We start from the raw sequence: 27,909 nt of genomic DNA, 5'->3' as shown, positions 1-27,909 counted from the left end.
ACCCCGCACCGCTTTGAGACTGGGGCGGCTTGCAACAATACCTAGCGTGAATAGCTCAGTCGGTAGAGCATGAGATTTTAGATCTCAGAGTCGTGGGTTCGAGCCCCACGTTGGGCAAGCGCTAACCCTCGCCCTTTCCGAGATCGCACGAGCGGCTCTCCTTCTGGCCGATTGCTGGAACACGTGGAACGGCGGAGCCTAGCCCCGGAGCGCGGCTTGGGCTTGTCGCTGCGGAGCCTCGGGGGCGGGCGAGTGGGGGCGTCCCGACGTGCGGGAAAATATCTCTCCCCCCACCAATATTTGGGGACGGGGGGTGCGGGGGAGTGAGGAGGGGCGTCACCCCGGACCAAGCCCTCCCCCTTCAGAAAGACTTTCACTTTCGCCTAAACAAAACCCAGGCAGCCCGGGAAAGGCAGCTTTCTCGTGGGGTGCGCAAAGCATGTGAGGAGCCCGGACGACGCTGGGGAGAAACCCCCCTTCCTTCCTCCGCCCTCCCTCTAAACCTCGATCGTTCACAGGTGAGTTAGGGCGTTATGGGAAATACAGGGCGAGGGTCCATCCAGGAGAAGGGGGTCGGCACTGACTGGCAGAGGCTCTACGGGCGTTTTCCCGATCCCTTGCGCCTTACCTGGGCAAGATGTCAGGATTCGAACCCGGCGTCTCCCGCGTGCGTGGCACCCTCGCTCGCGCGGCCAGGGCGGAGTGCGGGCTCTTCACCCCGCCGCCAGCAGTCAGGGCGAGGGGATCGGCGCAGGGGGAAAATCGAGAGGGCGGAACCTGCCGCTTCCAGCCCTTGGCTTCTGCGGGAGCAGCGAGCGCCGTGGCAGAGGGAGACCCCAAGCGCCAAAATCGCGGAGGCTTCATAGTATCACAGAATTCTACAATGGGAAGGGACCCGTTGGGTCATCTAGTCCAACCCCCTGCAACGCAGTAATATTTTGCCCAATGTGGGGCTCGAACCCGCGGCCCTGAGGTGAAGAGTCTGCCGACTGAGCTGCTCTCTCACTCGTGGTTCTTTCTCATCTTCGCGGTGATTTGTGGAATTTATATTCTGCCCTTGTATCAAGGAGGTGCCTATATAGGTGTTTTCGGGGGGGGGGAGCAGAGAGAAGGGCCTCCGATGGGGCAGGGCTTAAAGGTAAAGGGGCCAGTGGGGAGAGACCCCTGCCGGAAATCCTGGAGGGCTGCTGCCAGTCATTGTAGGCAGCACTGGGGTAGATGGGGATAGTGGACCTGGCCTGGCAGCATGTTCTGAAAGGGATGATAAAAGTGATAAGTGAAATTAAGAAGTTGCCTCTGTTCCCCACTTGAGTCCTGGAGAATCCTGGGAACCATAGTTTGTTCAGAGGGCTGGGAATTGTTGGGCCTGTGTGGTCAGCACCCTTAGCAAACTACAGTTCCCAGAATCCTTTAGGAGAAGCCCTGAGTGTGCTCTAAATGCACAATGTGAATGGGACCTATCTGACAGTGGACGGCACAGACTCCCTCAGGAGGTGGTGGACTATTCTCCCTCTGAGGTTTCTAAGCAGAGGCTGAATGGCCATCTGTCAAGGATGCTGTAGCTGAGATTCCTGCATTGGAGGGGGTTGGACTGAATGACCCTTGGGGTCCCTTCCAACACTACAATTCTATTAAATAGTGGGTGGACATATCAGACGACACAGAGATTTCTCCAAGTAGTTCTTTATAAGTAAGCTGGAACTGAACTGCTCAGCTGGCCTGCTTTTATAGGCAGCTGGCTGTCAGCATTGTAACAACAACAGCCCAAAGATTCCCGCCTAAATTAACTGACATGGACCTGAATGAAAACTATATACACCAGGCACGTCCAACAGGTAGATTGTGATCTACCGGTAGATCACTGGACGTCTGTGGTAGATCACTGGTAAACTACTGGCTCCCCCAAAGAAGCTCAAAAATTCTGGCTCCCCTAAAAAAAGCTCAGCATTTTTGCCCTATTTTCCTCCTCCCCCAAAAAAGCTCAACAACTTTGACCTGAACCCCTAAAAAAGCTCAACAGTTTTAAACTCTGAGAGTAGTTCGCAGTCTCTTGGGAGTTGGCCACCCCTGATATACACAATACCCCTGGTGGCCGGGGTGAGAACTTCAATACATAACACCCCTCCCCACTGAGATAAGGCATTAGTTACAATCATAGTGATTCCATTACATACAGCAATATCCCTATTGGTTTCAGTAAAGCACATATTAATTAACCCTATTTACCGTACAGAGTTACATGTGCAGTTATCCGGTGAACATAGTCTTTTAAATAAGCTGGGCACTTGGAAACCCTGCTGGACCGTTGAGGGTCAGTGCCAGAGTCTGGGTGGCTACCCGATTCTGTCAGTGACTGCGGTGTGACCAAAGGTGGCGTTGAGCCCGAGTTCCCTGGCTCTGCTTCTGTCAAAGGAACCACTGCGAGCGGACTCGGTGGACGGTCAGGCACAGTAGTGGTCCGAGTCTCTGGAGAGCCAGGCAGAACCACCGGAATGACTCGGCTTGGCTCTACGCCTGCAGTTTGTGAGGAAGATGTAGGTGGAGCCTCACCTTCCATTAATGTCTGCTCCGGAGCCGGGGCCACAGTTGGGGGCACAGCGGTAGTGTCCAAATCCCCAAGCTGGTCTATGTGCCGGCACCATAAGCGTCTGTTCTTGAGTGCCACCTGGTACGAACGGGGCCCCATGACTCCCACTACCATGGCCGGCACCCAAGGAATGTCCCCCACAAAGTTCCGGGCAAAAACCTGATTCCCCAGAACAAAGGACCGTGGCGCGTTAGTACAGCCCGGGGGCTTGGCCACACCAAAATCCGGGTGCAGCCGGTCAAGCGGAGACCTGAGGTGGCGGCCCATAAGCAGTTCGGCTGGGCTCCGCCCTGTGGCTACATGAGGGGGGATGTGCTGCATGAGCAAGTATTCAGTGACCAGCTCGTGCCAGTCCCTGTAGCCCAGGCGCGCCAGTTCCTCTTTTGCCGAGCGCACCATTCTCTCTGCCTGCCCATTGCTGGCTGGGTAAAGTGGTGCCGTTAGGGCATGACGGAGGCCCAGCCCCAAGAGGTACCTTTCAAAGGTGCCTGACGTGAACTGCGGTCCATTGTCCAAAATGAGAAGATCAGGACAACCATGTATAGCAAACAGGCCCCGCAGTACCCGAATGATGGCCTCTGTAGTGGTGGAGGGCACCAGGGCCACCTCCAGCCATTTGGAATAGGCATCCACCACTACCATAAAGGTCCGGCTGTGAAAGGGGCTGGCAAGATCGATGTGCACCCTCAACCAGGATGCTTTTAGATGCTGGTGGTGCAGGTCTCAAAGTCATTGTCTGCGCTGGAGAACTGGTGGCCTCCTCGTGGTGCTCTGGGACTGGCTTCTTAGCAAGATGTGGGCTGCCATCCTTGTGAATCTCCTGAGTGAGAGTTCAGCAGCTTCTGAGGCCGCAGCCTCCTCGATGGTCTTCTGCAGTGTGAGGTCTGGCTTGGCGAGGAGACGCCGTTGCAGACGGTTGTCCCAAACCCCGCACAAGTCGATCCATCAGGGCATCATCTAAGTCTCGAAACTCACAGTGCAGTGCAGCCTTTCGGAGGGCGGCAATGTAGCTGTTGATCGACTCCCCCTCTGCCTGTTCCCGGTGGTAGAACGTATGGCGGGCAGCAATTTTTGATGGTTTTGGAGGTTTTTTTTAGTTTAGTTTATTGTTACGGTTCTAGACCAGCATATGGTTTTGGAGTGTAGTGGTTTTTTAGCTTCTCTTTTAGCACGTCCCACGGCGCTGCCTGTATTGCTAGTGGCGTGACCAAAACTCGGGCCATCTCAAACACCCCAGGCCCGCAGAGGCTGAGGAATAGACCCTGTTAACGCTCCTCTGACCCTTCTATCAGCTTGTTTGCTTGGAGGTAGCAGGCGAACTGAGCGAGGTATGAGTCCCATGATTCAGAGCCTGGGGCAAATGGCAGTAGAGGCATGAGTGAAGCCATGCTTCCGATGCCAACGTGGTGGGCGATGGATGGAACACGCTGTATAAGGTCAGCTCAAATTGGGATCTGTTCAGTGATTTCGCTCAGTGTTTCAGCTCAGTGATTCAATACATAACAGATTCTATGATAAAGCCTTTCCCAGCCCTACCTGGAAATGCCAGGGGCTGAACCCGGGACCTCCTGCATGCCAATCAGGTGCTTTCCCACTGAGCCACAACTTCTCCCCATGTGTTCAAGCCAGGCTACTGTTTTTATTGGCTCTCTCCAGTTGCTTATTCAAAAGAGAGGTGCAGAAGCAGCTAAGGATAAGGAACTGACAGTTTTGCACACTGCTGCTCTCCCATCCACACACACAAAACCATCCTGCCAATGGAAGCAGCGCCTCTGCGCTGTCTCGGTGTCTAGCCTATGGCATCTTTGTTGCAGTAGCATGCCAGGTTCGCACAGGTGGCCCTGAAGCTTGAGATGGTTGTAACCGAAGATGCCAGGGAACCGCATGCATGTCAGAACACGCCCTTGGCCCCCAGCTGACTTATCGAAAGATGCTTTCTCTAAACCAAATGCATGCAACCAGAGAAAAAGCAAGTAATGACGCATGCCTCTTGAGAAAGTGGGTGGAATTCCCCCCCTCCTCTTATAACAGTGGAACTTGTGGACATTCAACGGAGATGACAGTAGGGGGGTGGACTAGATGACTCTCGGGGTCTCTTCCAACTCTTGTGATTCTATGTGGAAAGATCCAGGACAGATGAAAGGAAGTACCGGTACGTCTTCATGCAAGAGAGAGGAAAATGTGGGCGGAATGGAATGGAGTATCCTGGAAGTGAGCATGGCTGACTAGAATCTAGAAGAACCCCAGCCGCCGCCCCCCCCCCCATGTGCTGTGGGTTGTGTACACCCGATAGTATCAGCACTTGGCTATACCCAATCTCGCTTTCCATACATCTTGTGCCTGCAAAGGTTTTGGGGTGGGCATATACTGCTTTGTTTCCAGTTAGTGCATGTCCTAGAGTCTAGCTAGCACATGCACTAATTCAGGCCTAGGCAACCTCGGCCCTCCAGATGTTTTGGGACTACAACTCCCATCATCCCTGACCACCGGTCCTGTTAGCTGGGGATGATGGGAGTTGTAGTCCCAAAACATCTGGAGGGCCGAGGTTGCCTATGCCTGTCCTAGAGCTTCCTGCTGAAATCCTGCAACTTTTCTGACTTCTCCTTCATTGGAGGTTTTGAAACAGAGGCTGGATGATGGCTCTTTAGCTGTGGTTCCTGCATTGCAAGATGACCCTTGTGGTCCCTTCCAACTCTGCAATTCTGCGGTTCTATGAAACGTTCTGATTTTGTTGTGGTGGCCCCACTTTTGTTGCATCGCGGTGCAAGAGTGCCTCTTCAGATGGCAGTAACAGGGGAAGCAATTGCAGAATGACGTGGAATGCACTGTGACTGCATACCTGGGCAATTTATGTGACAATTGTTTCAGTTTGGTTGTGTGCTTTTTGATGCCTTTCATTTATTGCTTATTACTTTTGTTATTCTTGCAATTATGTGAATCTGGTTATGTTACAAGCCGCCTTGCGCATGGCTTTAACTATGAAATAAGATGATGATACACTGAGGGACAAGGGTGGCACTGTGGTCTAAACCACTGAGCCTCTTGGGCTTGCCATCAGAAGGTCGGCGGTTCGAATCCCCGCAACGGGGTGAGCTCCCGTTGTTCAGTCCCAGCTCCTGCCAACCTAGCAGTTCGAAAGCACGTCAAAGTGCAAGTAGATAAATAGGTACTGCTGCAGTGGGAAGGTAAGCGGTGTTTCTGTGCCCTGCTCTAGTTCACCAGAAGTGGCTTAGTCATGCTGGCCACATGACCCGGAAGCTGTCTGTGGACAAACGCCGGCTCCCTCGGCCTATAGAGCAAGATGAGCGCCACAACCCCAGAGTCGTCTGCAACTGGACCTAATGGTCAGGGGTACCTTTACCTTTTAAGATGATGATGGTGATGATGGAACCCACAGGAAAATAGCAGGAAAATGCACTGGGGGGGGAGTGAGATAAAGCTTGTTTTGACGCATCCTCTAGCTTCTCCACAAACAAATCAGAATGGGTGTTCATTAAATAGCCCCATGTTGTCTGATCTCCCTGTGAACAAACCTGGATGACTGTTCGACAAACCGGTTGTCTGGAGGCGCCCAATGGCATGTTGCAGAATATACCTCATTAAGTGGGCCTCACTCATACTTCAATATCTGGTTGCATGTGCCATTTGTTGTGTGGTCAAGCTTTTGGGTTGGGAGCCTGTTAAGAATAATGCTGGATCCTGACTCTGCAGTCATATCCTAGAATCCTGGGAACTGGACTTTGCTTAAGCATTCTTGGGATTGTAGCTCTGTGAGGGGTAAACTGCAGTTCCCAAGATTCTTGGGTGGGAGCCTTGTGCTTTACATGTATGGTGTGTTCACGGCAGGGGCGCCAACTTGCTTCGCACATTGAGGGGGCGGGCTGGGACCAGGGCCAGCTCTACGGCCAGGCTGGGTGGCGCAGGGCGCCACGGTGCCAGCCCACCAGGGGGCGCCACGCAGCCGCGTCTGCCCGGCAGCTCCGCAAGCCCGCGTGCCCGCCCGTCGCGCAGCAGCGCCCTCGGCAACCGCGCTGCGCGCTGAGCCCGCCCACCCGCCCGTCGCGCTGGAAAACGGGGCGGAGGGATCTGTCGCACCACGGTGCCAGGGCACCAAAGGTGCTTAAGACGGCCCTGGCTGGGACAAGCAAAAGCAGAAATTGCCCTCCACGCTTGTCCCAGCCGCCACCTGCCTTCTGGGCTGCTGAGCAGAGGTTGGGGCTGGGGGGCGGTGAGGGCTCCCGGCAGTGGCAGGGGGGGGTGGCTCCCTCAAAATTGGGGGCACCGCACCCTGCCAAAAACATTGGGGGGAGCTGAAGCCCCCTCCACCCCATATACCTTGTGCCGCTGGTTCACAGACTTGCAGAATGGAGGACAGAACACTTGCATGCCATGTTTTCAGTTCATCCTTCCCCCAGCAGTCAGTCATCATTCTGTAGTCACTGAGCATGCTGAATCCTGGGGCGCATTGGGTTTCTCCCCGCTCTTACAGTTTAGTTTCCTCAAATATTTTTTTGTGCTTCTACATACCTGGGGATTCCCCCTAACATATCCCTCTTGCGTCTTGTGGCTTTGACCACATAAGCAATCACTCATGAGCATGAGAAACAGAAGGAATTTGATACACCTATACTTTTTTCATTTGGTTGGCTGTGTACCACATCCTTCCCTAGGGAGCTTAGAGCAGCCTAGATAGGCGTGGTGGTTGTTATTCCATTTTATCCTCTGAACGACCCTGTGAGGTAGGCTAGCCTGAGCTAATTGTTGCGGGAGCTCCATAGATGTGCGAGGACTTGGAACCCCAGGAAGTTCAGTACCCTGTTTCCTGCTACACTACACAGGCTTTCTAGCCATCTGGCTACTTAAAATATAGCAGAGTGGTGGATTATCCTTCCCCATTCTTTTCAGTGCATGGATATGGGTGAAATATTCACTGTCATCTTAATATTTCTGACTATTCAGCTGGAATCGTAATCCATTCAGAGGGACGGAGGGATGGTCATTCTACTCTCAATGTGAGCTAATGTGTTTCCCCCACTTTCCTTCCTCTGCTTTTCTTTATTAAACATGTTATAAACAATTAATTTAAAAAGAATAAGCTAGTCTCATGCAGAAAGTTAAAACCTAAATCCACTGCCCCCAGGGCTATCAGTGGGCCTTGCGTGGAAGATGGAATCAGTACAGTGGTACCTTGGTTCTCAAACGCCTTGGTACTCAAACAACTTAGAACCCATGTAAAAGGTAAAGGTGCCCCTGACCATCGGATCCAGTCGTGTCGGACTCTGGGGTTGCGGCGCTCATCTCGCTCTATAGGCCGAGGGAGCCAGCATTTGTCCGCAGACAGCTTCCGGGTCATGTGGCCAGCATGAAAAAGCTGCTTCTGGCAAACCAGAGAAGTGCACGGAAACACCATTTACCTTCCCGCTGGAGCGGTCCCTATTTATCTACTTGCACTTTGATGTGCTTTCGAACTGCTAGGTGGACAGGAGCTGGGACCGAGCAACGGGAGCTCACCCCGTTGCAGGGATTCGAACCGCCGACCTTCTGATCAACAAGCCCTAGACTCTGTGGTTTAACCCACAGCGCCACCTAGGTACTGCAAACCCGGAAGTAAGTGTTCCGGTTTGCAAACTTTTTTTGGAAGCCGAACATGCTCCATTTTGAGTGTTACGCTTCCAATTTGAGTGCCACACTTCCGTTTTGGGTACACTGAGGTTTGTCTATTTATTTTGTGCTTTTGTTTTTGCAGCTCTTTTTTGTTTTGTTTTTGTGACTGTGTGGAACCCAGTTCAGCTACTGATTGCTTGCTTGCTTGTGTGACCGCAGTACATTGTTTATTGCTTTCATTTTATGGATCAATGGTCTCGTTAGATAGTAAAATTCATGTTAAATTTCTGTTTTAGGGGTTGTTTTTAAAAGTCTGGAATGGATTAATCCATTTTGCCTTACTTTCTATGGGAAAGCGTGCCTCGGTTTTCTAACGCTTTGGTTTTGGAACAGACTTCCGGAACGGATTAAGTTTGAGAACCAAACTGTATAGCTCTGGATACCAACTAGGGTGAGGGGGGGGGGGGGCAAACAACATTTGTGCTTCTTCCGCGCTATTGTTTATTTGTTTATTAATACCCTGCCTCCCCCCCCCATTGGATTCAAGGCAGCTGACATATAAAAATAAGAATTGCTAAAACCTTTTTAAAAAATTGAACATTGATAGGCGTAAGACTCTTTGGCGTTGAAGGAGAATCCCTCTTCTGCTGCTGGCTGTCAGTGTGAATTGGAATGGTTATTCCACAGTCTCCAGAAATATCCAGCAATGTACATCTGCAGGGTTGGTGAGGGTGGAATGGGGCTTGTGTGTGTGTGTGTGTGTGTGTGTGTGTGTGTGTGTGTGTGTGTGTAGTTTGACAGGACACCTGAGGAGAAGGCTGTGCAGATAAAGCAAACACCCCGCCCCACCACTTCCTTGTTGCACTAAAGCTTTGCAAAACAGTGGAGATGTCTAGCTGTTACTATTTGCAGAGCTCTCAGCAGCTCAGCTCAACCAAGAGGGATTCCCGTCCGCACTCTTTCTCTTCTTCTTAGGAGCTAGGGAGCTGGAGCTGTCCCAAGCTGCACCTGACCTGGAGTTAGGAATTTGGGGGGGGATTCATGCACTTTCACATATAAAGGCAAACACACCTCCTCTGTGCTTTCCTGCGCACATCCGCCTTTTGAAATTTGCAGCTCTCCAAAGCTTGCAGTACCATAATCCAGCTAGGTAATGTGTGCAAAAGATGCATACGCTAAGGTTAGGTGTGCATAAAAATGTATGCAGTAGTGAAAATAATGTACCAAAAAAAAAGAAGCAAAAGGGCGGAAATCACTTTGCACTTGGGGTAACCTTGCACATAAACATTTGCACATTTGGAGACATTCGCACTAGAATGCTGTTAAATTTTCACTGTTTTTTAAAAAAGCAAACTGATGCGGAAATGTGGGGGGGACTGAACTTAAGGCTGGAAAAACAAGAAACTAAAATTGATTTGTTTATTCCTGCTGGGAGACACTTTGTATCCATACTTCATATTAACTCATTTATATGGTTTTGTGTTTACCACTTAAGGGTTTTTCTAAATACACAGTTTATAAATTCTTCTAAACAAGCAAATAACATAATGGGAAGGAGTTTAGAAAATGCATATTGCATTAGCTCGTGGGGTGGACGACCAGACTGTTAATGGGGTCGAAGAAGATGTGAGAAGAACGTTTAACCCTCTTGCACTGAGCCTCGGAGAGCTTTGCAAAACACCAAGATCTTTTGCAACTTGGTGCAACACACGGACCAACCCCATCCCCTCTGCTTGGCAGCTGAAGAAATGGGTTTTATAAGCATTGATTGCTTACTCTCTATGCACCAAGGAAGTGAGACTGGGGAAACTCTTAGTATAGTGGAGGAAGGAACTGGAACTTAAAAGCAGGGTAAGAGCCCTCCTGCTGATATTGCTGGTCCTGTCAGATCATAACCCTGTCAGCATAATAAAATTTGCAAAAAAAACCCAAAAAACAAAACCCAGCAATAACCACCACCCAAAACCAGCTACAGTGGTGCCTCGCTAGACGAATGCCCTGTAAGACGGATTTTTCGCTTAACGAATAGATTTTTCTAGCGGAGGTTGCCTCGCAAGACGAATTCGTTTTGCGAAAAATTCATCTAGCGAACCACGGTTTCCCATAGGAATGCATTGAAATTCAATTGATGCGTTCCTATGGGCAAAAATAAAAAAAATCAATGCATTCCTATGGGATTCACTAGACGAATTTTTCATTATACGAATTGCCCCGTGGAACGAATTGAATTCGTCTAGCGAGGCACCACTGTAGCTATATTAGCATTAGATCAGTGCAAGGCAGCTTGTCAGTGTGAATTGTAGGCGTTATGTACCGGTATGGAGATGGTATGATCCTAAGGATGGAAAACCTTGAGAGACAGCAATGTCTTTGAAAGAAATTCTCAATCACATTTATGGTTTTGATTGATTGATACTTATTCAATGATATACAAAAAATACATACCCATTACAAAGTATTTTTTCATGTTATACTGAGATAAAACAGCTACTTAGAGAAAATCAGAAGGAAGAAAAGACAAGGAAAGGAGAAACCTAAAGAAAGACGAAGCGAGAGAAAAGGAAAATAAAGGGGGGGGGGACTAAAGAAGGATAAAGAAGAAAACAATGTAAGGATTTCTGGCTCTCTGTCCTTGCAGCTACGGTATTTTTTTTTTCAATCTTCAAATCCATTTACTACAAGTTCGTTTTCTCTTTCATGCAAAATGTCCTTAAGAAATTTCCAGTCCTTAACAAATGTTGATAATGATTTTTCTCTAATTAAACATGTTAACTTTGCCATCTCAGCCAAGTCCAATAGCTTTATCACCATTCTTCTATGGTGGGTGGGGTTGTGTCTTTTCATCTTTGTGCATATAGCAGGCACGGCCAACACCCAACAGGATGCGAGCCACCATGCAATATAAAAAAACCTGGCCATTGTCATTCTTCAACTTAAACATATTATATGTAGCTGGGGGAACCCAGCCAGATGGGCAGGGTATAAATAATAAATTATGATTATGATAAAAGTAATAAAAAATTATTATCTCCACACCAGCGCCCGCCCAGGGCCATTGGTGCACACGGGAAGCCAACATGCCCCCGAAATGTCCAATTTCCCCTTTACCAGATGGGAAAGCTTCAGGGGCAGTGGCTTACTTTTGAATAAATGCAGCTGGGCTGGAGCTGGAAAGGTAGGGAAAGTTCAGCATCCATGTAGAACTAGGAGGGAGAGGGTTTTCTTTCCATGGGAACCAGCAGGAGGGGGATGAGGGGCGAGAAACGTCTCTATCTCTGTGTGTGTGTGTGTGTGCCCTTCTCTCGGCTCCCTTTCCCGGCTGGCCAGCTGACTGGGTGTCGGGCAAAGCCAGCGGCCAAGCAGGGTGATTGATCCCTGAGTCGATCACGGTCGTCGCATTGGACATACATGGCATATAGCAATCTCGCGGCTGTAAGTATATATTGCAGTCGTCTTCCATAACCCCGTTCTTATTTTGTGTCCGTTAGCCCTAAAAGCAAGAGTTCTGGATTCAACTGAATAGTAACCTTTAAAATCTGCTGTATCCACAGAGAGTACGAGACTCAGAATTGTGGGTTTGAAGCCTACGTTGCATTGCAGGGGGTTGGACTAGATGACCCCCCCCGGAGTCCCTTCCCAACTCCACAGTTCTATGATTTTATGAATCTGTGTATTCATATCCAATATATTTTACCTTTTTAACATGCCCACCAGGCATGATAAAATGTCCCTTCATGTTTTTGGCATTTCCAGCAAACATTTGAAACGTCTTTATACATTCTGAATAGTTTCTCAGGAGTTGAATACAGTCATACCTCGGTTTATGTACGCTTCGGTTTGAGTACTTTCAGTTTAAGTACTCCGCGGACCTGCCTGGAACGGATTAATCCACTTTCCATTACTTTCAATGGGAAAGTTGGCTTCAGGTTAAGTACGCTTCAATTTAAGTACTTCGTGGACCGTCTGGAACGGATTAATCCACTTTCCATTACTTTCAATGGGAAAGTTTGCTTCAGGTTAAGTACGCTTCAGGTTAAATACAGACTTCTGGAACCAATTGTGTACTTAAACCGAGGTACCGCTGTACCCATTGAAATCAACAAACCCGAGTTCATCCAGGCCAGGGACTTCAGTGGCTCTAATCTGAGTAGGACTAGCGTTGACGCCCAACCCCTAGTGCAGAAGCAACCTTGGAGGCACCTGGTTCTTTACTGTGAGCAACAATAGTCTGGGATGGATGGACCTTTGGTTTGACCCAGCAGGTCTCTTCATTCTTACGCCTTTTTCCCGGATAGTAGCAGCTAACATAGACTGCACATGGAATCTCATGCCATTGTGCCAACATTTTGCAGCAACTTGCCGGCTAAATTTCATCTGCTATTCTGTTTAGCCGAGTTTGGGGAGGTGGCCAGGGAAGGAAGAAATCAGGCATTGCTCCTGTATCATTAATAGTTGTATTAAAGAAGGAATTTCAGTAGCTGTACCTTGTCCCTTTTTTTGCCTCTGGTGCCCTGTCACGTAGACACCCATTCCCCTTGCACAGGCATGACTTAACCGAAAAGCACTCTTCTCCTTTCCAAACCCTTATTTAGCTTTCATCCTCAATCATTTGTGGCTTTTTGCTATCCTTCTTAAATTGGTTTTGGAATTGCCACCCGATTTTTTATGGGGAATTCACATGATGTCATTTCCCGCCCATTGTATTTCAGTCATCTCTCTCCCCCCCCCCGCCACCGCACCTAATTTGTGGCAAGGTAAACAGCTTAAAATCCTGCCATTGTGTACAGTACTGGCAAAGTGCTATTAAGGCTTTCCCAGAAGGGCCAGAGATCACTGATAAAACTTGGTATGCAGAGTCTCAAGTTCACTTCTGGTAAAAAAAAGGATCAGATGGCATTGTATAGGAAAGATCTTTCCTAAGGAAGGGGTGAGGAAGCTTATTTTTCCATTAAAGGCCATAGGAAAGTCAACCAGGGGCTGTGGAAAATGGTAGGTGGAATTAGAGCCAACAGTGGGTGGAGTCAGAGCCCAAAGTGGGTGGGGTTTGAAACAATACAGCATTGTATAGCAATCTTTTGCTCTATGTGCCTCCCCATATCTCTCTCTGTGGGCCTAATAATAAAGGGAAAGAGCTCAGAACTCCCCTCTCGAGTTGAGCAGTGGTCCATGTGCTTCTCACAATCTGGACCAAGAGAAAGGTAAGGAAGAACGATAGATAAGAGGGCAGAGAATTCAGTTGCCAGGAGTCACCACCCCATTCCCACCAGTGCACTGGATTTCAACCTATACTCGCGCGTCTTCTGTTGCGATCCCGGGATCGATGAATAAACCAGCTGGGTCTTGCCTTTGCTCCCTGGCTGGGTCCCTCGAGGCTAGCAGATTACTGCCCCTGAAGATGGCCGGGGGTCCAAAAGGATCTTCCCAGGCAAAAGGGCCCGGTGCTGGCTGAAGATTTCAGGGCCCCTGGTCAGCAACACTGGAGAAGCGCAAGCCCCACGCAGTTGGGCGCCAAATGTTATGGCGAGGAAATCTAGGTGTGAGGCTGCTCAGCCACCTAGCTCACTGGGCAGAGCCTGTGGGTCCCTGCGGAACAAAGAAGGAGTCCAGCCACCAACAGGAGCAAATAGCGTAGACCAAAGTTTATTGCGCAACAGGTTCAAAGAGGAATTGAACCCAGAGCATGGGGCGACATTGACTTTTAAAACTTCCCACCACATCCCAGGATACAGTTCGCACAGCATCACTGATACATCATCTTTACATCACTGACATGTCACCAAAGGGGAGGGGTAGACAGGGGTTACACTAGTTCAATCTTGGCAAACATGTCCAGACGAGTCCTTGGTTCAATATTAGCATAAGCAGACATGTCAGGGCAAGACACCTCCAAAGTCCCACCACCCAGAATACAATAGAACTTCCTTTGCATGTCTGGACCCCTTGGCATGTCTGGTGATGGGATTAAGCTTTTCTTTGGCCAACAATCTGTTCAGCAATTGTCACCTCTGGGCACTTCCTGGAGTCCCTTTTCAAGGGCAAAATAGCGTTGGAATGGAGGAAACTGGCAAAGGAGTTGATTTTATATGATTTTTAAAGCTAGGTAACTTCCCTGAGCTGTCAAGTCGAAAGGATACATTTATGCATAATATTTGTAACATTTAACAACTTTAAAGATGCCCCCCATAATTTCCATAGTAATAATAATAATGATGATAATAATAATAATAATGATACTTTCAAATCTGCTGATGATTACAGCTGCCTCTGCTATGCTTCCTCAACTGGAATCTAGGTTAGCAAAAGCAAATGATTAACATCTGGACTATAATAAATGAATTAACTTTGCTGTATGTTAGCTGTTTGCTGTAGGGTTGCCAGACTCAATAGAGGACAGGACTTCTGTGCCTTTAATTGCCCTGCTCTCTGTTGAGTCTGGAAACTTTAAAGAGAAACCAGCAGACCCTTTGTTTAATTTCCAAGCAAAGGGAAATAAAGAAAAAACAGTTTTAAACAATTTACAATTACAGAAGTAAGGTGGGCCTTAAAAATATTCATCTCAGTTGTCAAAAGCCAGGGTAAAGCAGTGTATCTTTAGGGTGAGGGCTACTATACTGCCATTTATCAGAAGATTGCAGGGCAGTTTACAACATTAAGAACACATTTTATGGTGCATCAGTAATAAAAAGCGTAATAGCAGACAGCATAATAATAAAATAATCATATGGGAGAGGGAAGGGAACATCTCCCTTTCTACTTCTCCCATATTGTGCATTTATGACGGCTTATAGTGGTAAACCACAGAAAAAGAGCCTTTGGGTCTGTGACATACCCTGAGGTTCTTCAGAGACTCTTTACACCAGGCATCCCCAAACTACGGCCCTCCAGATGTTATGGACTACAATTCCCATCATCCCTGACCACTGGTCCTGTTAGCTAGGGATGATGGGAGTTGTAGTCCCAAAACATCTGGAGGGCCGAGTTTGGGGATGCCTGATATATAGCAAGAATGCAAAGCTGAAAACGAATGAACTGCAACTAAAATTTTATGTTTCATTTTTCACATGGTCTAGTCCTCATCTGAAGACTGCAAAAAACAGAACCATACCGTGTTTCTCCTAAAATAAGACACGTCTTATATTTATTTTTCCTCTAAAAAAAATACATCGCGGCTTATTTTCGGGGGATGTCTTATTTTTTTTATTAAGCATGGTACAGCATTGTTAAGTATGGTACGGGGCTTTCTTGCGCCGCCCGCTGAGCCTGCTGCTGGGTCCCAGGGCTTCACGCTGCACGGCTGAGGCTGCTGCCGGCACCTGCCGGGTCCTGCAGCTTCGCATGCTGCCCACTGCTGGGTCCTGGGGCTTCACACAGCGCAGCGTGGCTGAGGCTGCTGCCGGCTCCTGCCGGGTCCTGCGGCTTTGTGCGCTGCCCGCTGAGCCCGCTGCTGGGTCCCTGGGCTTCACGCGGTGCGGCGCGGCGCGGCTGGGTCTGCTGCCGGGTCCTGCCGGGTCCTGCGGCTTCGGAATGGCGCTCTGAAGTCCGGGTGTGGATCTGCGCTCCTGCTATCTTGAGGCAGACCCGACGCTGGGGGAAAGAGAGAGACGGGGGACTTGGCGTAAGTTACCCCGACCTCAGGGGGGAAACCTGAGGGCGTGAGCTCAAGGCAGTGCAAAGGGGTCTCCCGAAGCCACGCTCAAGCCGAAAGGCGGGAGAAGGGGACAACGGGGAACTTCAGCACTTAGGGGCCGCTAACCTCCCCAGCGCCAACGCCCAGAATCCCGGCGAGGAAGCGCCGAACTCTCCCAAACTAGAGAGGCTGTTATAAACAAGACGTCCTCCCCACGGAGCTTGAAACTCAGCCAAAACTGTAAACGGACTCCGCTTAGCGAGAGCGGAGGACTGGGGAAAGCGCGCCGCCCGCTGCCGGGTCCCTGGGCTTCACGCAGTGCGGTGCGCAATGCTGGGGCTGCTGCCGGCTCCTGCGGTTTCGTGCGCCACCCGCTGAGCCCGCTGCTGGGTCCCTGGGCTTCACGCGGTGTGGCGCGGCACGGCTGGGGCTACTGCCGGCTGCTGCCGGGTCCTGCGGGTTCACGCGCCGCCCGCTGCCGGGTCCTGGGGCCCGTTCAGTCGGAGCTCCACGCGTCGCTGTGCTGGGGCTCCCGCTGGGCTGGGGCTCGGCGCGACGCGCGCTGCTGCGTTTGCCAGCTCCCGCTGGGTCGGGCAAGTACCGGTACCCCCAACACATCTTATTTTTGGGGATGTCTTATATTTTTTTGCCTTTAAAAGATCGTGCCATGGCTTATTTTAGAGGCACGTCTTATTTTAGGAGAAACACGGTACTTCTCCTGCCTAACCCCCCCCCCCGGCAAATATTCTTATGAGGGCTCCTTCTTCAGTCTTCAGAGAGTGGCTGGAAGTGGGCAGGCAGGAAAAGGTCCTTTTCCTCTAGCCTTGACAGTTTTACTCTGAAATCCTAAGCTCAGTACTGCGCCCAGAGCTCAGAAACTGCTTGCGCTGATGGAATTCCCTGCCGCAAAATGCGCCTAGAACAATGGGATGCTGCCTGTTTCAAATGCTGCCTGTTTCACTGTCAAACAGCTCTTACTGTCAGAAAGTTTCCCCCTGAATGTTTAGTCGGAATCTCCTTTCCTGTAACTTGAAGCCGTTGCTTCGAGTCCTACCCTCCAGAGCAGGAGAAAACAAGCTCCAGTTTGCTTACTCATGTATAGAATTTCTTACCTGGCTGGTAAGTCCCTATTTTAGTCCTGGAAGACGCATGCTGGGCAGTATGTTACACTGGCAGGGCTTGGACCTAATGTGAGCAATTAGCTATGATTACGGAAATTAAGGTGTGCACAAGCTGTTAAATCAACCACAATCAAGAAACAAACCGCAGACACCCGACTTGGTTTCCCAATTGTGGTTTATTTAGGAGAATAAGTAGGAGAATGCCACAGTTCAGATTAAATATTAAACCTGCTACTCCTCAGTTTGTTCATTCCATTGGAAGCATGGATGGAAGGCTCTGCCAATTTCAGTCCCCAAGTTTCACATTTTCCCCCATCTTAAATTCAGTTTTGCAGCAATTTTTGCAAGGAGTTATTTGCCCTAACATAATAACCTTTTATATGTTATTTCCCACAAACTTCTTTATTGTTATACATGCTTAATATATGTGTTTTTGCGAGCATTGTTTGGTTGGACAACTGCATAGCAAAATTCAGGCAGGTATGAATTTTGAAGGAATTTTGAAGGATGGCTCTTTCCCAGTTTGCAAGTTGCTCTGTAGAAATTTGCAAATTTGATTTGGCTTTAAATGCACCCTGTTCTCACAAGGGCCAGCTGGATTCCTGTGGGAAACTCTCAGGCAAGACATGAGTGGCATATCTGGCATTCAGAAGCATACTACCGTAGTCTCCGTCCATGGAGGCAGCACTCTGATAATGGTCTTGCCTGCTTTACATCAAGAGGAGCGCCAGCCATGTCAGTCAGAAAATTCCCCAGAGCATTCAGGAATCCAGTGGATTCCATAAGTCTCTGGGGGCAGGCCAACCTAATGGGCCGGGCCTTGTAGGTCCCCGGGGGCTGCCGACTAACCACACCTCACCAAGAATGTTCCATCCACATCAATGGGTGTTAGAAAACCTGTTAGCCCACCAACCAGCCCTCCTGTTGAAAAGACCGTCTTGAGAGTGTGACCATGAATGTGATGGAGGCTCTAATGTCCCAGGCTGCTCCATCAAGTTGGCCCCTGTGTGGATGTTGAAAGCCCCCAATACAGGTCAAATGGTGGATGACTGAAGAAGGAGAACCATGTTCATCACCTTGAGATCCTTGGCAGATAAAGGTGGCATATAAATGCAATGAATAAATGAATAGATAAAATTATGGGCCGACCTGGTGTTTCATGTGAACCAGTGCTATTTTTCTAGAAAAAGAGGTGCCGAAACTCACCCCGAGTGCCTCCCTTGTCCCCTTATAATGGCGAGTTCCGGAGAGTTCCAGCTCAAATGAGCCCTGATGTTAGGTGTTTTTTTATTATTTTGCGTAACTTGTAGTGCAAAACACTTGGAAGGCCCCACGTTGGTAAATGCTGGTTTTGCTACATCCCAAGCCCGTGTTTTCTTGGCCTCTTAACCCCTAACCATCCTTTCTTTTATCCCCACAGCTCCCCTCCCCCTTTCTAGAGGGGTAGTCCTCAGCATGTTGGTCATCCACCAGACCATGTGGAGATGATTTGGCGCCATGGAACCCCAGAGTCTTCTGTGGTAAGTTTTCAAAAACAATTGGCAGGATCAAGGAAGAGGCCTCAGCCTCTCCTGATATACCAGTCCAAGAATGGTTGTCAGAGAGGGGGAGAGGGGGGTTCTTTGGACCTCACCATTATCTCCCCAGAACCAGGCAGCATTAGTTCAATGCATGCTTTCCAGCACTCTGATTTCTGAGTAATTTCCTTTCTATCATTCACTGCCTTTTTGAGCAACACAGATTTCCTTTTTTAAAAAGTTTTTTTTTTGTCCTCGTGGTTGCAGACGGGGGGAGCGTTTCTGCAATCAGCCTCTTCCAGGCTATTCCCTTCTCCTCGCCGCCACCTTTTCAGTCTTCGTTTCTCCAACTGTCAGCCCACTGAGCTGTAGAGTTTACCTATTAGCAACATACGACTGGGACCTGCAAGAAATGTTGCAGTACAACATGCTGCAGAGGGAAATTGGGGTGGGGGTGGGGGCAGATGGGGCTCGTCAGCCTGGGAAGGTAGCTCATCTGGGAGAAGGAAAACTCTGATTCTCAACCTCCGCTGCCTTGTGGCTACACTCATTCATGAGAAAGACTTTGGGAGTCAGCCCTCCATACCCCTGGCCTTTGCAAGACAACTTCGGGAGAAGAAAAAGCTATGGAGTAAGCCCTACACAAATTCAGAGTGGAGTCCCTAAGATGGTTGGATGGCGCCTTGAACGCCTCCTTCCAGCAACTCCTGCAGCCAAAGTGGTGCCAAATGTATTTCTCTGCTTTCCTTTGGAGCACATCAGTGAGTCTGAGAGGGGGATCTTGTCATCTGGGCAGCCCAGGACCTCCATTGCCTAGGTTTGCACGCTGAAAAAGTCACTTCTGTGATCTCTGCAGCCACAGGAGGTGCTATGATTCTCCAATAGTTTGACTTCACCCCCGGAGTCACACTCCATTTTCTCTCGGGAAAGTCCGATGCCAACATCCCCATTCTACTGTAAAGGAAGGAGGGTAAGATTGGGATGGCTTTAAAAGCGGATCAGGCAAGTAACAGATTTGCTCTGTCATGTATGTGACAGGTCTTCAGATATTTGAAGATGGAAGTTTGGGTCTGCATTGCATGCTAGCTGAGAGGTGCTTGGGAGTTCTTTTGAGCTTCCACTTAATATATAAACTAAAGAATTTTTTCCTGTCCTTCTAGGTCTTCGTTCTGCTGCTGCTGTTTCTCACCCAATGTGAGCCGAGCAAGAATTGCATCTTTCAGTATTCTCCGTTTGACACAACGAACAACACTCAGAAATTTTTGTCTAAAATTGAAGAACTGGTGAGTGTGCCCTTGAGCAGACTATATCAGGGCAGTGCTATTTTTCTAGAAAAATAGGTGCCGAAACTCGCCATGAACCTCCCCCATTCTCCTAGAATGGCAATGGCACCCACTGGGGGGGGGGAAGCCCTGGATTGGGGTCTGTTTGCCGATCATTGGGGCAATTTGCAGTAGATCTGCATAGGTTTCTGACTCACCATGGTTTAACAATAGCACATAAAATTTCATGTAGGGGGAAAAAGTTTTCTGGCCTTGTGAGAATTACTTCTCGTTCAACCTCAAGATTCCTTACCCATAAAATATGAGTACTGTATTCGTTGGCTGCCTTCGTCCCCAAGTCTCTTTGCAGAATTGCTGGCAAGTTATAAAGCTGTACGTTAGAATCTCTGATCTGCAGGAGCTCAGGTGCTGACTTGAGTTGAATATGCAGTATGTCTCTGAATCCAGTTCCTGGGAATCATAGTTGGGGAGAATTGCTGTTACACTGAGGTCCTGCTTGAGAACTTCCTACAGGCATCTAGTTGACCACTGTGAGAACAGGATGCTGGACTAGATGGGCCAATGGCCTGATCCCGTGGTCTCTTCTTGCGTTCTCGGAGCTGGTGCTACCATATGTTGATGACACTCAGCTCCAAATCCCCTGATGTCCTCACCCAGTGGCTTCTAATAGATGTTGAACAGCATTGGGGATGCGAGAAAGTGTTGTAGGGACCATACAGTTTAATTGCCAAGGGACAGAGCAAGTCATCCCATGGCTACCACCTGAAATTGGCCCTGCAGGTAGAAATGCAACGCTGTAGCGCTCATGGGAGTTGTGGTCCAAAACATAGAGAATTGTGCCAGGGTAATGAAAGCTCATCTAGATGAACCCAGATCACCCTTTAATCCCTATTTAGAAACATTTTGTGGCTAGACATTTCTTGCTCTTTAATCCATCCTCTTCCTGCATTCAACCCAGGCCTGTCTCTTTCTCTCCTCAGAAGCAGTACCTGCTCCTCAATTACCCAGTAGATATGCCATCCAACCTGAAACCGGTAAAGTCTTTAAAAACAACCTGTTAACTAAGGAAACAACTAGAGATACAGGTGAAACTCGGAAAATTAGAATATCGTCGAAAAGTGCATTTATTTCAGTAATGCAACTTCTTATTTTTTTTTTTAATTTTTACAAATGCTTTCTTTTGGAAATTCCACAGTAATAAAACAAATAGTTACAATAATACAAAAATAAACAAAAATTAACATCGCTATTACATTTCATTAATTACATTCCATTTATAATTGACCCGCCTAACGACAAATAATTACAATTACAACAAATAAAGGCTTGACATATCTTGCTTTGCATGTCATGCATCTATCTCATATATTGGTTTCACCTTTTAAGTTGTGTTACTGAAATAAATGCACTTTTTGACGATATTCTAATTTCCCGAGTTTCACCTGTATGTTACCTACCTTGGTGTTGTTATGTTACTTGCAAGGGCTGATCAGTTGCAATTATTTTAATTCAGGAGCGAATTTTTGCGTGGAGACGAAAATGTGCGCTGGCTCTCCTTTTACAAAAAGCAGAAGTTCCACCAGGAGTGGAAAGATTTGAAAGACAATTCCGCTTATGTCAATTGTGCTGGTGCCAACCTGTGTGGGCAATACTGAGTTAGTTAGACCAAAAATCTGACTCACTATAAAGGCTTATCTACACTTACCTTTTCTCTGTCCTTTCCAGGAAATGGTCCATGCTTTAAAACTCTGTATCCAAGAGCCCTTTCCCACTCACCCCGCTCCGGAGCTTTCCTTGAAAAAACCCTCTGCTCTTGACAGCTGAATTGGCACAAACAGCAATCGGTGTGTGGGTGTGGAACCTGAATTGCTGTTTGTTGCACTTCTGCTTCAAAGAGCAGGTTTTCATGGGGAAATACCTGGGGCAAAAAAGAAGAAAAAGGAGTGCTTGTACACAGAGCTTTAAAGTGTGGACCTGAGCCTGGAAAACATGGGTCAAAGGGTAAGTTTGGTTGAGCCCTATGGCAGCTTTGTATGTTCTTAGTGGTTTCGAACAAGAATACGCCCCTGACTTTTTCCTAATCATGCATTCCTTCCTTATATTCCCCCCCCCCAATAATTTCCCCCAGGATGGATTCTGCCAGGAATTATGGGAAGTTCATCTCATCAACAAAAAGCTGAAGCATCTGGCCAGCGTATCTGGGAGAATCCTGCAACAAATGTTCTTCAGTATAACAGAGAACTTACGCTTTATTGAAGGATGTAACATTGAGGTAGGTCCTGGGTGGTTCCTTTTTTTAAAAGGAGACAGGTCATTTCCCTCTCTTATTTATTCATCTAATAGCTGTTTTGAAAACCTGACCAGTCCTAAACGCTAGCAATTATTTGTATTTCTTAAGGATATTTTAAAAATAATTAAGTTAAAATTTGGATCAGAATGAAATACCACAAGGCGCTCCTCCCTCCAGATTAAGCCAGGTAGGAATGGAGAAGAATTTCAGCCATCCTTCATAATTCATACTTCTCCAAGTGCTGCAGTTCTCCAACCAAGTACAGTCGTACCTTGGTCGCAAAACACCTTGGAACTCGTACATTTCGGCTCCCAGACAATTGAAAACCAGAAGTGAGTGTTCCGGTTTTCAAACAGTTTTTGGAAGCCGAACGTCCGGTGCGGCTTCTGCAGCTTCCAATTGGATGCAGGATGCTCCTGCAGCCAATCAGAAGCCGTGGCTTGGTTTTCAAAGGGTTCTGGGAGTTGGTTGCACTGCCGGGAATGGATTCTGTTCAAGAACCAAGATACAACTGTAATGTATCCAAAAATGCATGAACTTGTGAAAATAATGTACCTACAGAAATGCATTTATTACAGGGAAAATGTATTCTCCAAAAGTGTGTATCTTAGGCAAAATGGCAAAGAAAAAAATGTGTATATTAGGAGACCCTTTCAATGAAGGAGCAATTCCATTGACACCAAGTCAGCTGGCATAAAGTTACGCCAGATCCAAAACCCGTTTATCAGTAGGACTGCTGCTTTTGCTCAAAACAAGCCTTTAAACTAGTGTGCTATGCTGGGTTGACAGGCCACGTGACCAAACTGAACAGGCTTAGGATCCAGCCCAAGTCCCCGCCCCCCCACCGACCCCTTTGGGCGGGACCTACACCTTGGCTCAGCCAGGGGGAGCAAGTTAAACGGAGCTCGGAATTAATGCCAGCTGAACCAAAGATCTGTTGAATCCTAAGCTGTTCATCCCAGCCGTAGGATTTCCCCCTTAAAATGCTGGTGAATGGGGCCTTTAAAAAGATGTTCAGGTTTTCACTTTAGGGGTTGGAGGGTCCCCTTCAAGCAACAGAGGGTACAGTAAGTCCACAGGAAGATTCACACCTTATTCTGCCTCTCCTTCTACTCCTCCCTAACATGACACTGGTGTTCTTCAACCTTGGGCCCCTAAGTTTGATGGAGAAATTCAGTTTTGCTTGCATTAGAAACTACCTGATTCACATTTTTTAAAACCTATTTGACTCCAGAGTTAATGCCTGCAGTCGGCAGCAGCAGCAGTGGGAGTAAAGAACAGCTGAGAAAGAGGGCGATTTTCGGCAGGAAACTGCCACAGGGCCCTGATCCAGAGTAGGGGCCGGTGGCTGTTTTGTCTTCCCGTGTAGTTTGGCCCCAGTTCCTCAGGTGTGGTAGCATGGCTTGTGGGCTCAGTACACATCAGGACGAAGCTGCTGGGCTTGACTTTTTCTCTCTCACACCTTAACAGGATAGCTGTGTGCGTTTTGTCAGGACAAACATCACTCAGTTCTTGAATCCCATTCCTTACCGCATCGGAAACCTGGCAGACAAGATGGAACTCATCCCACCGGAAGAGCCTGCCGACTACAGTAATTGCACCGTTATTCAGTGCCAACCAGGTAACATTCCAGGTGGTCAGGGTGGGGGGGGAGCAAGGCTGTGGGGATACAGAGGACCCATTTCTACCATGGGGGGCTGACACAGTGGGGCAGTGCCATGGAGCTGCCCTCATAAAACTGGCGTTGCTGCTGCTTATCAAGGTGGTTCACTGGCATGGGGGAGTGTGGGGGAGATCGGCTTCCGTTCTTTAAATCTCACCCCCTTTCCAGATTTAAAATTCCAATAAAATTTTTAATCCATTTACTCACGGTCTTCAGCTTTTTCAAATCCTTCTTTAGAAGTATCCAGTGCTCTCCGCCTCCAGTACGGAGCTTCCCTCCGCAAGGGTAACGATGGCGCTCAAAGATGGCCCCCGTGACTACAACCCTCATCGCTCCGGAGCTCTTATTAGAGCCTACCGGAGAGTTGGGGAGTCGGTTTTGGGGCGCCGCTGAGCTTTCTTCATCCCCAGAACGCTCGATCTGGGGCTCTTTGGGGTGCAGCGTCGCTCTCGCTGCTTCCCTGGGTGGTGGCAAACTTGGAGCAGAGCCAACCTGTGCCCACACAGCCCTGAGCTCCCCACCACCTCCCTGCACCCCAAGCCGGTCAGGGGCAGTGATGACAGTATTAGGAAGGTGGCTTCGCAACCCTGCCCCCACTGCACCAGCCGCTCCTGTTTTCCACTGGGTGAACAACTTGCCATGGTGTGTATGAAACTGTATGTGGTAAGATGATCAAAGAGGATGGTTTCACCCCAGTGTCGACAATATGGGGAGGCAGAGAAAATGAGCGAAAGCCGCCTCGCTATCTTGGCAGGAGGGTACAAATTCTTTGCCTACCGAGCGGTTGCATGTATGCTCTGAAGGTTCGTTTCTGCCAGAAATAATACTTAGCATCCATACGGTGCTTTGGGGGTTTCAGAATGCTTCACAAACATTATCCCAGTAGCCATGACAACCAGGCCCAACATCGACACTTCAGCTCACCCCCCAACTTCTAGGCCCACCTGGTCGCAATAGGTCCTTGACATACTGCGCCACTCTGGGTAAATTTAAATAGATGCCCTCGGTGGCCTCACTGCAGCTGCCACTGTAATTTCCCAGAATTCCCCAGACCAACATGACTTCAAGGGCATTGTGGGAAGTTTAAAATGGCAACTCGCAGCTGTTGGCAAGTAAGCTCAAGGGCAGAGGCCTAGCAGAGGGCATTTTGCCAGGGAGCCCCTTAGACCTGAAGCTGCCCATGTTTACAACATTGGTACAGTGGTACCTCGACTTATGAAGTTTTTGACTTATGAATGGGGCAAATGGCTGCACGCTTACGAATTTCTCGACATCCGAATGGAAACCGCGGCGGTTTTAGATAGGGTTGCTTCGACTTACGAATTTTTCAGTTTCCAATGCATTCCTATGGGAAATCGCGTTTCCAATGGCGCTTTCTACTTACGAATTTTTCGACCTACAAAGGTGCCTTCGGAACGGATTAAATTCGTAAGTCGAGGCACCACTGTATTATCATGCCCAGCTTGCAGTAAGGGGAAACTGAGGCAGAGAGAAAAGTCAGTTGCCTAAGCCCACTGAATGAGTATGTGGCTGTGGTCTGATTTGAACGCAGGACTTCCCAATTTACAGCTCACACCCAGCAGTCAGTGTCACCAACTTTTGCAGCCCCAGGACTGCATGAAACCCTAGTTTCTACTACAGGGCCCACTTTATTTATTGAACAAACTTTATATACCTCTGCTTTGTATCAAAACCTCTTAAGTGGTTTACAGTTTTATCTCTCTTTCTCCTGCCTCTTCCCCGCGACCCTTTCATTTCTGTCTTTCCGAAGGCATATCTACACTTGAGGACCCATACTGGTTTATCTCTCCCCCAGGGAATCATGGGAGTTTTAGTTCAGCAAAGGGAGAATTTAGAGGCCCTGAACAGTGTTCTCAGCACCTGCAACAAACTACAATTCCCATGATTGCTTTGGGTGGGGGAGTCCATGACAGTGAAACGAGTGGGCCATTGTTAATAATTTGTGGTGTAGAGATGCTCTCACTCTTTCTCCTTCTCCCCCTGGACTTTCTCCCCGTTTTTCTCCCTCTCCCCTTAAAAAACAAAACAAAATATTGCGGTGCCAGTCACTTGATGTCAGGCCACCACCCGCTTCTTGTGAAGCCAACGCAATATTCTGCACCTGTTGTCATGAAAAAGTGGTTCAGCAACACTCTGTGGGTATCCTCTCAATATTATCTGCTCTCTGCCCCTCGCTTGTTACCGGAAGGCATTCAATCTGCCCCTATAGGTCAGTCTCTCTCTGTACTGCAGACTCTTTTACTACTCCAGTCACCGAAAACTTTACACAGACCCCTGATAAAATCCACTCGTCTCAGCAAACCCCACTTCAGAGATCTCACTGGGGACCGTTTCTACTTCTGCTTCTCGTTCCCATCTCTTGCTTTCTACTCATGATGACACGTCCATTAAGGAACCTATTTCAGGTAAGCAAGAAGCCTTTTCAAAGAGCTCTGGGATATTATGTTCTGGGCACTCACTGAGCCATGGCTGACAAGGATCTGGTGGGAATTGCAGTCCCAAGTTTTTAAAGGGCACCAAGTTGGGGAATGCTGTCCTAGGTAAGGATGGGGGGGGGTGGATTCCAATGTAAAGGCAAACCTATTCGATCCGTTCTTTCTGAAGCAATCTGAGAACCCAAACACGGCTGTCCTTTGACATTTGCGCTTCCCCAAATTTTGCAATTCTCCAGCCCAGCAAATGTGTACAAAAATCCATACACTGGGGTAAACCATCTCTAAAAATGCATATGTTCGTGAAAATAACATACGAAAATGCAGTGTTTCCCAGACTTAACAATAATCACATACTCCTTTTACCTCTTCTCAGACAAAGATAATTTGGGGGTAGTTTTAACAATGCAATTTTATCTAGGCTAGGGTCACATGTTTGTGCTTGCAGTGTACATGGGGGGGGGACCACACAGCACCCCTGCCTTTGATCAATCATCCCAGGATAGGTAACCACGGAATCCTGTCGCTCTCGCATGGCCCCAACCCTCACCTTTCAGCGCTATGTGTGACACTGGCTCCACCTCACAAGTAGTTCTGTTACTATTCTCCTGCTGCTGCCTCCTCCACCCACACCAGTCAATTTGAGATCGTAATCGTAGCTCCCTATTTCATCCCCCAGAGGCACCCAAGGTTTCAGGAAACTCCCGTTTGAGCCTTCAGAGCACCTTTGGGAAGTAAAGGTAAGGGCAAGACTTTCCTGTATTTCTGTGGCGAAAGGCGCATAGAAATAAATCTCTCTTGGAAAAGAATTTCTGCTGGGGGAAATTGCTTTGCAAAAACGTGCATTCGATAAAATCCCGTGCAAAGATTAAATTTGCACTAAAATGCCAGTGCATTTTCACGAGGACTTTTAAATTGGTTTTTTAAGAAACTGTAAACCAGACATCCCCAAACTTCGGCCCTCCAGATGTTTTGGACTACAATTCCCATCTTCCCCGAACACTGGTCCTGTTAGCTAGGGATCATGGGAGTTGTAGGCCAAAACACCTGGAGGGCCGCAGTTTGGGGATGCCTGCTGTAAACCGATGAGGATATGTGGTGAACTGAACGTAAGTTTAGAAAAATGAGAAACTGAGGAAAAAGCCCCCAAATGGACATCCATTTCATCCATTTCTATGGAGAAACAGCCAATTACAGAAGCTCCACGCTTGAACTCTAAAATGTTACATGCCTGGCACACATTTACAGCCACCTGAGTGAGAATTAGACTCCAGGGCAAGCTTCATGGTCTTATCTAGTGGGGAATATTGCAAAATGACCAAATGATTTGTGGGTTTTTTCCCGCAACCTCCTCACTCCTGACTTCTCTTCTGCCCAGGCACCAACCGATTTTTTTTTTTGTCCTCTTATCTTCCTCCCGCAGCATCTTCAGGCATGAATGGGACAGCATCCTTTTGCTTACACACCATCAACAGCAGCACATTCCCCACTTCCACTGTTTTCTCCCTGGAGGACTGGACTTCCATAGCTATTGGGGGGAGACAGGCAGCAGGGAGAGAGACTCTTTGCAGCATCCCTCCGAGGAGGAGCTGTGTGGGCATCAGTTCCAGATTCTGCCACTGGGTGTTGCTGCACCCCCATTTTTATATTGAGAAGAGTGAGAGGAGAAAGACACGGACAGGTTTTTTTTGTTTTGTTAATATATATATGTGTGTGTATATATTATTTTGTATAAATAAAATAAAAATAAAAATGTTTAGTAGC

At 48.2% G+C, this 27,909-nt stretch overlaps 2 protein-coding genes and 1 long non-coding RNA gene across 5 annotated transcripts in view; 2 read left to right on the top strand and 1 right to left on the bottom strand.

Annotated features, from left to right (window-relative positions):
• Nucleotides 1–804, bottom strand: part of LOC118094184 (uncharacterized) — a 30,415-nt gene extending 29,611 nt beyond the window's left edge. The window contains exon 1 of the long non-coding RNA XR_004693736.3: nucleotides 629–804. This is a non-coding gene — a long non-coding RNA (uncharacterized LOC118094184). The remainder of the gene's footprint in view (nucleotides 1–628) is intronic.
• On the top strand, nucleotides 184–27,909 carry FLT3LG (fms related receptor tyrosine kinase 3 ligand). 3 transcript variants are annotated; one of them, XM_035134264.3, is made up of 9 exons: nucleotides 184–518; nucleotides 18,360–18,459; nucleotides 19,617–19,739; nucleotides 20,720–20,773; nucleotides 21,868–22,011; nucleotides 23,500–23,650; nucleotides 25,946–26,118; nucleotides 26,825–26,885; nucleotides 27,569–27,909. In XM_035134264.3, exons 2-8 carry the CDS (start codon nucleotides 18,424–18,426, stop codon nucleotides 26,855–26,857), a joined length of 714 nt encoding a protein of 237 aa, XP_034990155.1. In that variant the 5' UTR covers nucleotides 184–518; nucleotides 18,360–18,423; the 3' UTR covers nucleotides 26,858–26,885; nucleotides 27,569–27,909. The 3 variants fall into 3 exon arrangements, with proteins under 3 accessions (XP_034990155.1, XP_088512088.1, XP_060137590.1); XM_088655962.1 differs by lacking the exon at nucleotides 184–518 and adding an exon at nucleotides 11,590–11,623; XM_060281607.2 differs by lacking the exon at nucleotides 184–518 and adding an exon at nucleotides 13,335–13,389.
• Nucleotides 23,524–27,909, top strand: part of LOC118095416 (excitatory amino acid transporter 2-like) — a 32,521-nt gene continuing 28,135 nt past the window's right edge. Inside the window, exon 1 of the mRNA XM_035136661.3 lies at nucleotides 23,524–23,650. The gene's annotated coding sequence lies outside the window, so the exon portion shown is untranslated. The remainder of the gene's footprint in view (nucleotides 23,651–27,909) is intronic.

The sequence above is a fragment of the Zootoca vivipara genome, chromosome 12 (assembly GCF_965207765.1).
Source record: "Zootoca vivipara chromosome 12, rZooViv2.hap1.1, whole genome shotgun sequence".
Lineage (NCBI taxonomy): Eukaryota > Metazoa > Chordata > Lepidosauria > Squamata > Lacertidae > Zootoca > Zootoca vivipara.
Note: the sequence above shows the minus strand (reverse complement) of the source record. Positions and strands in the feature narration are given on the sequence as shown.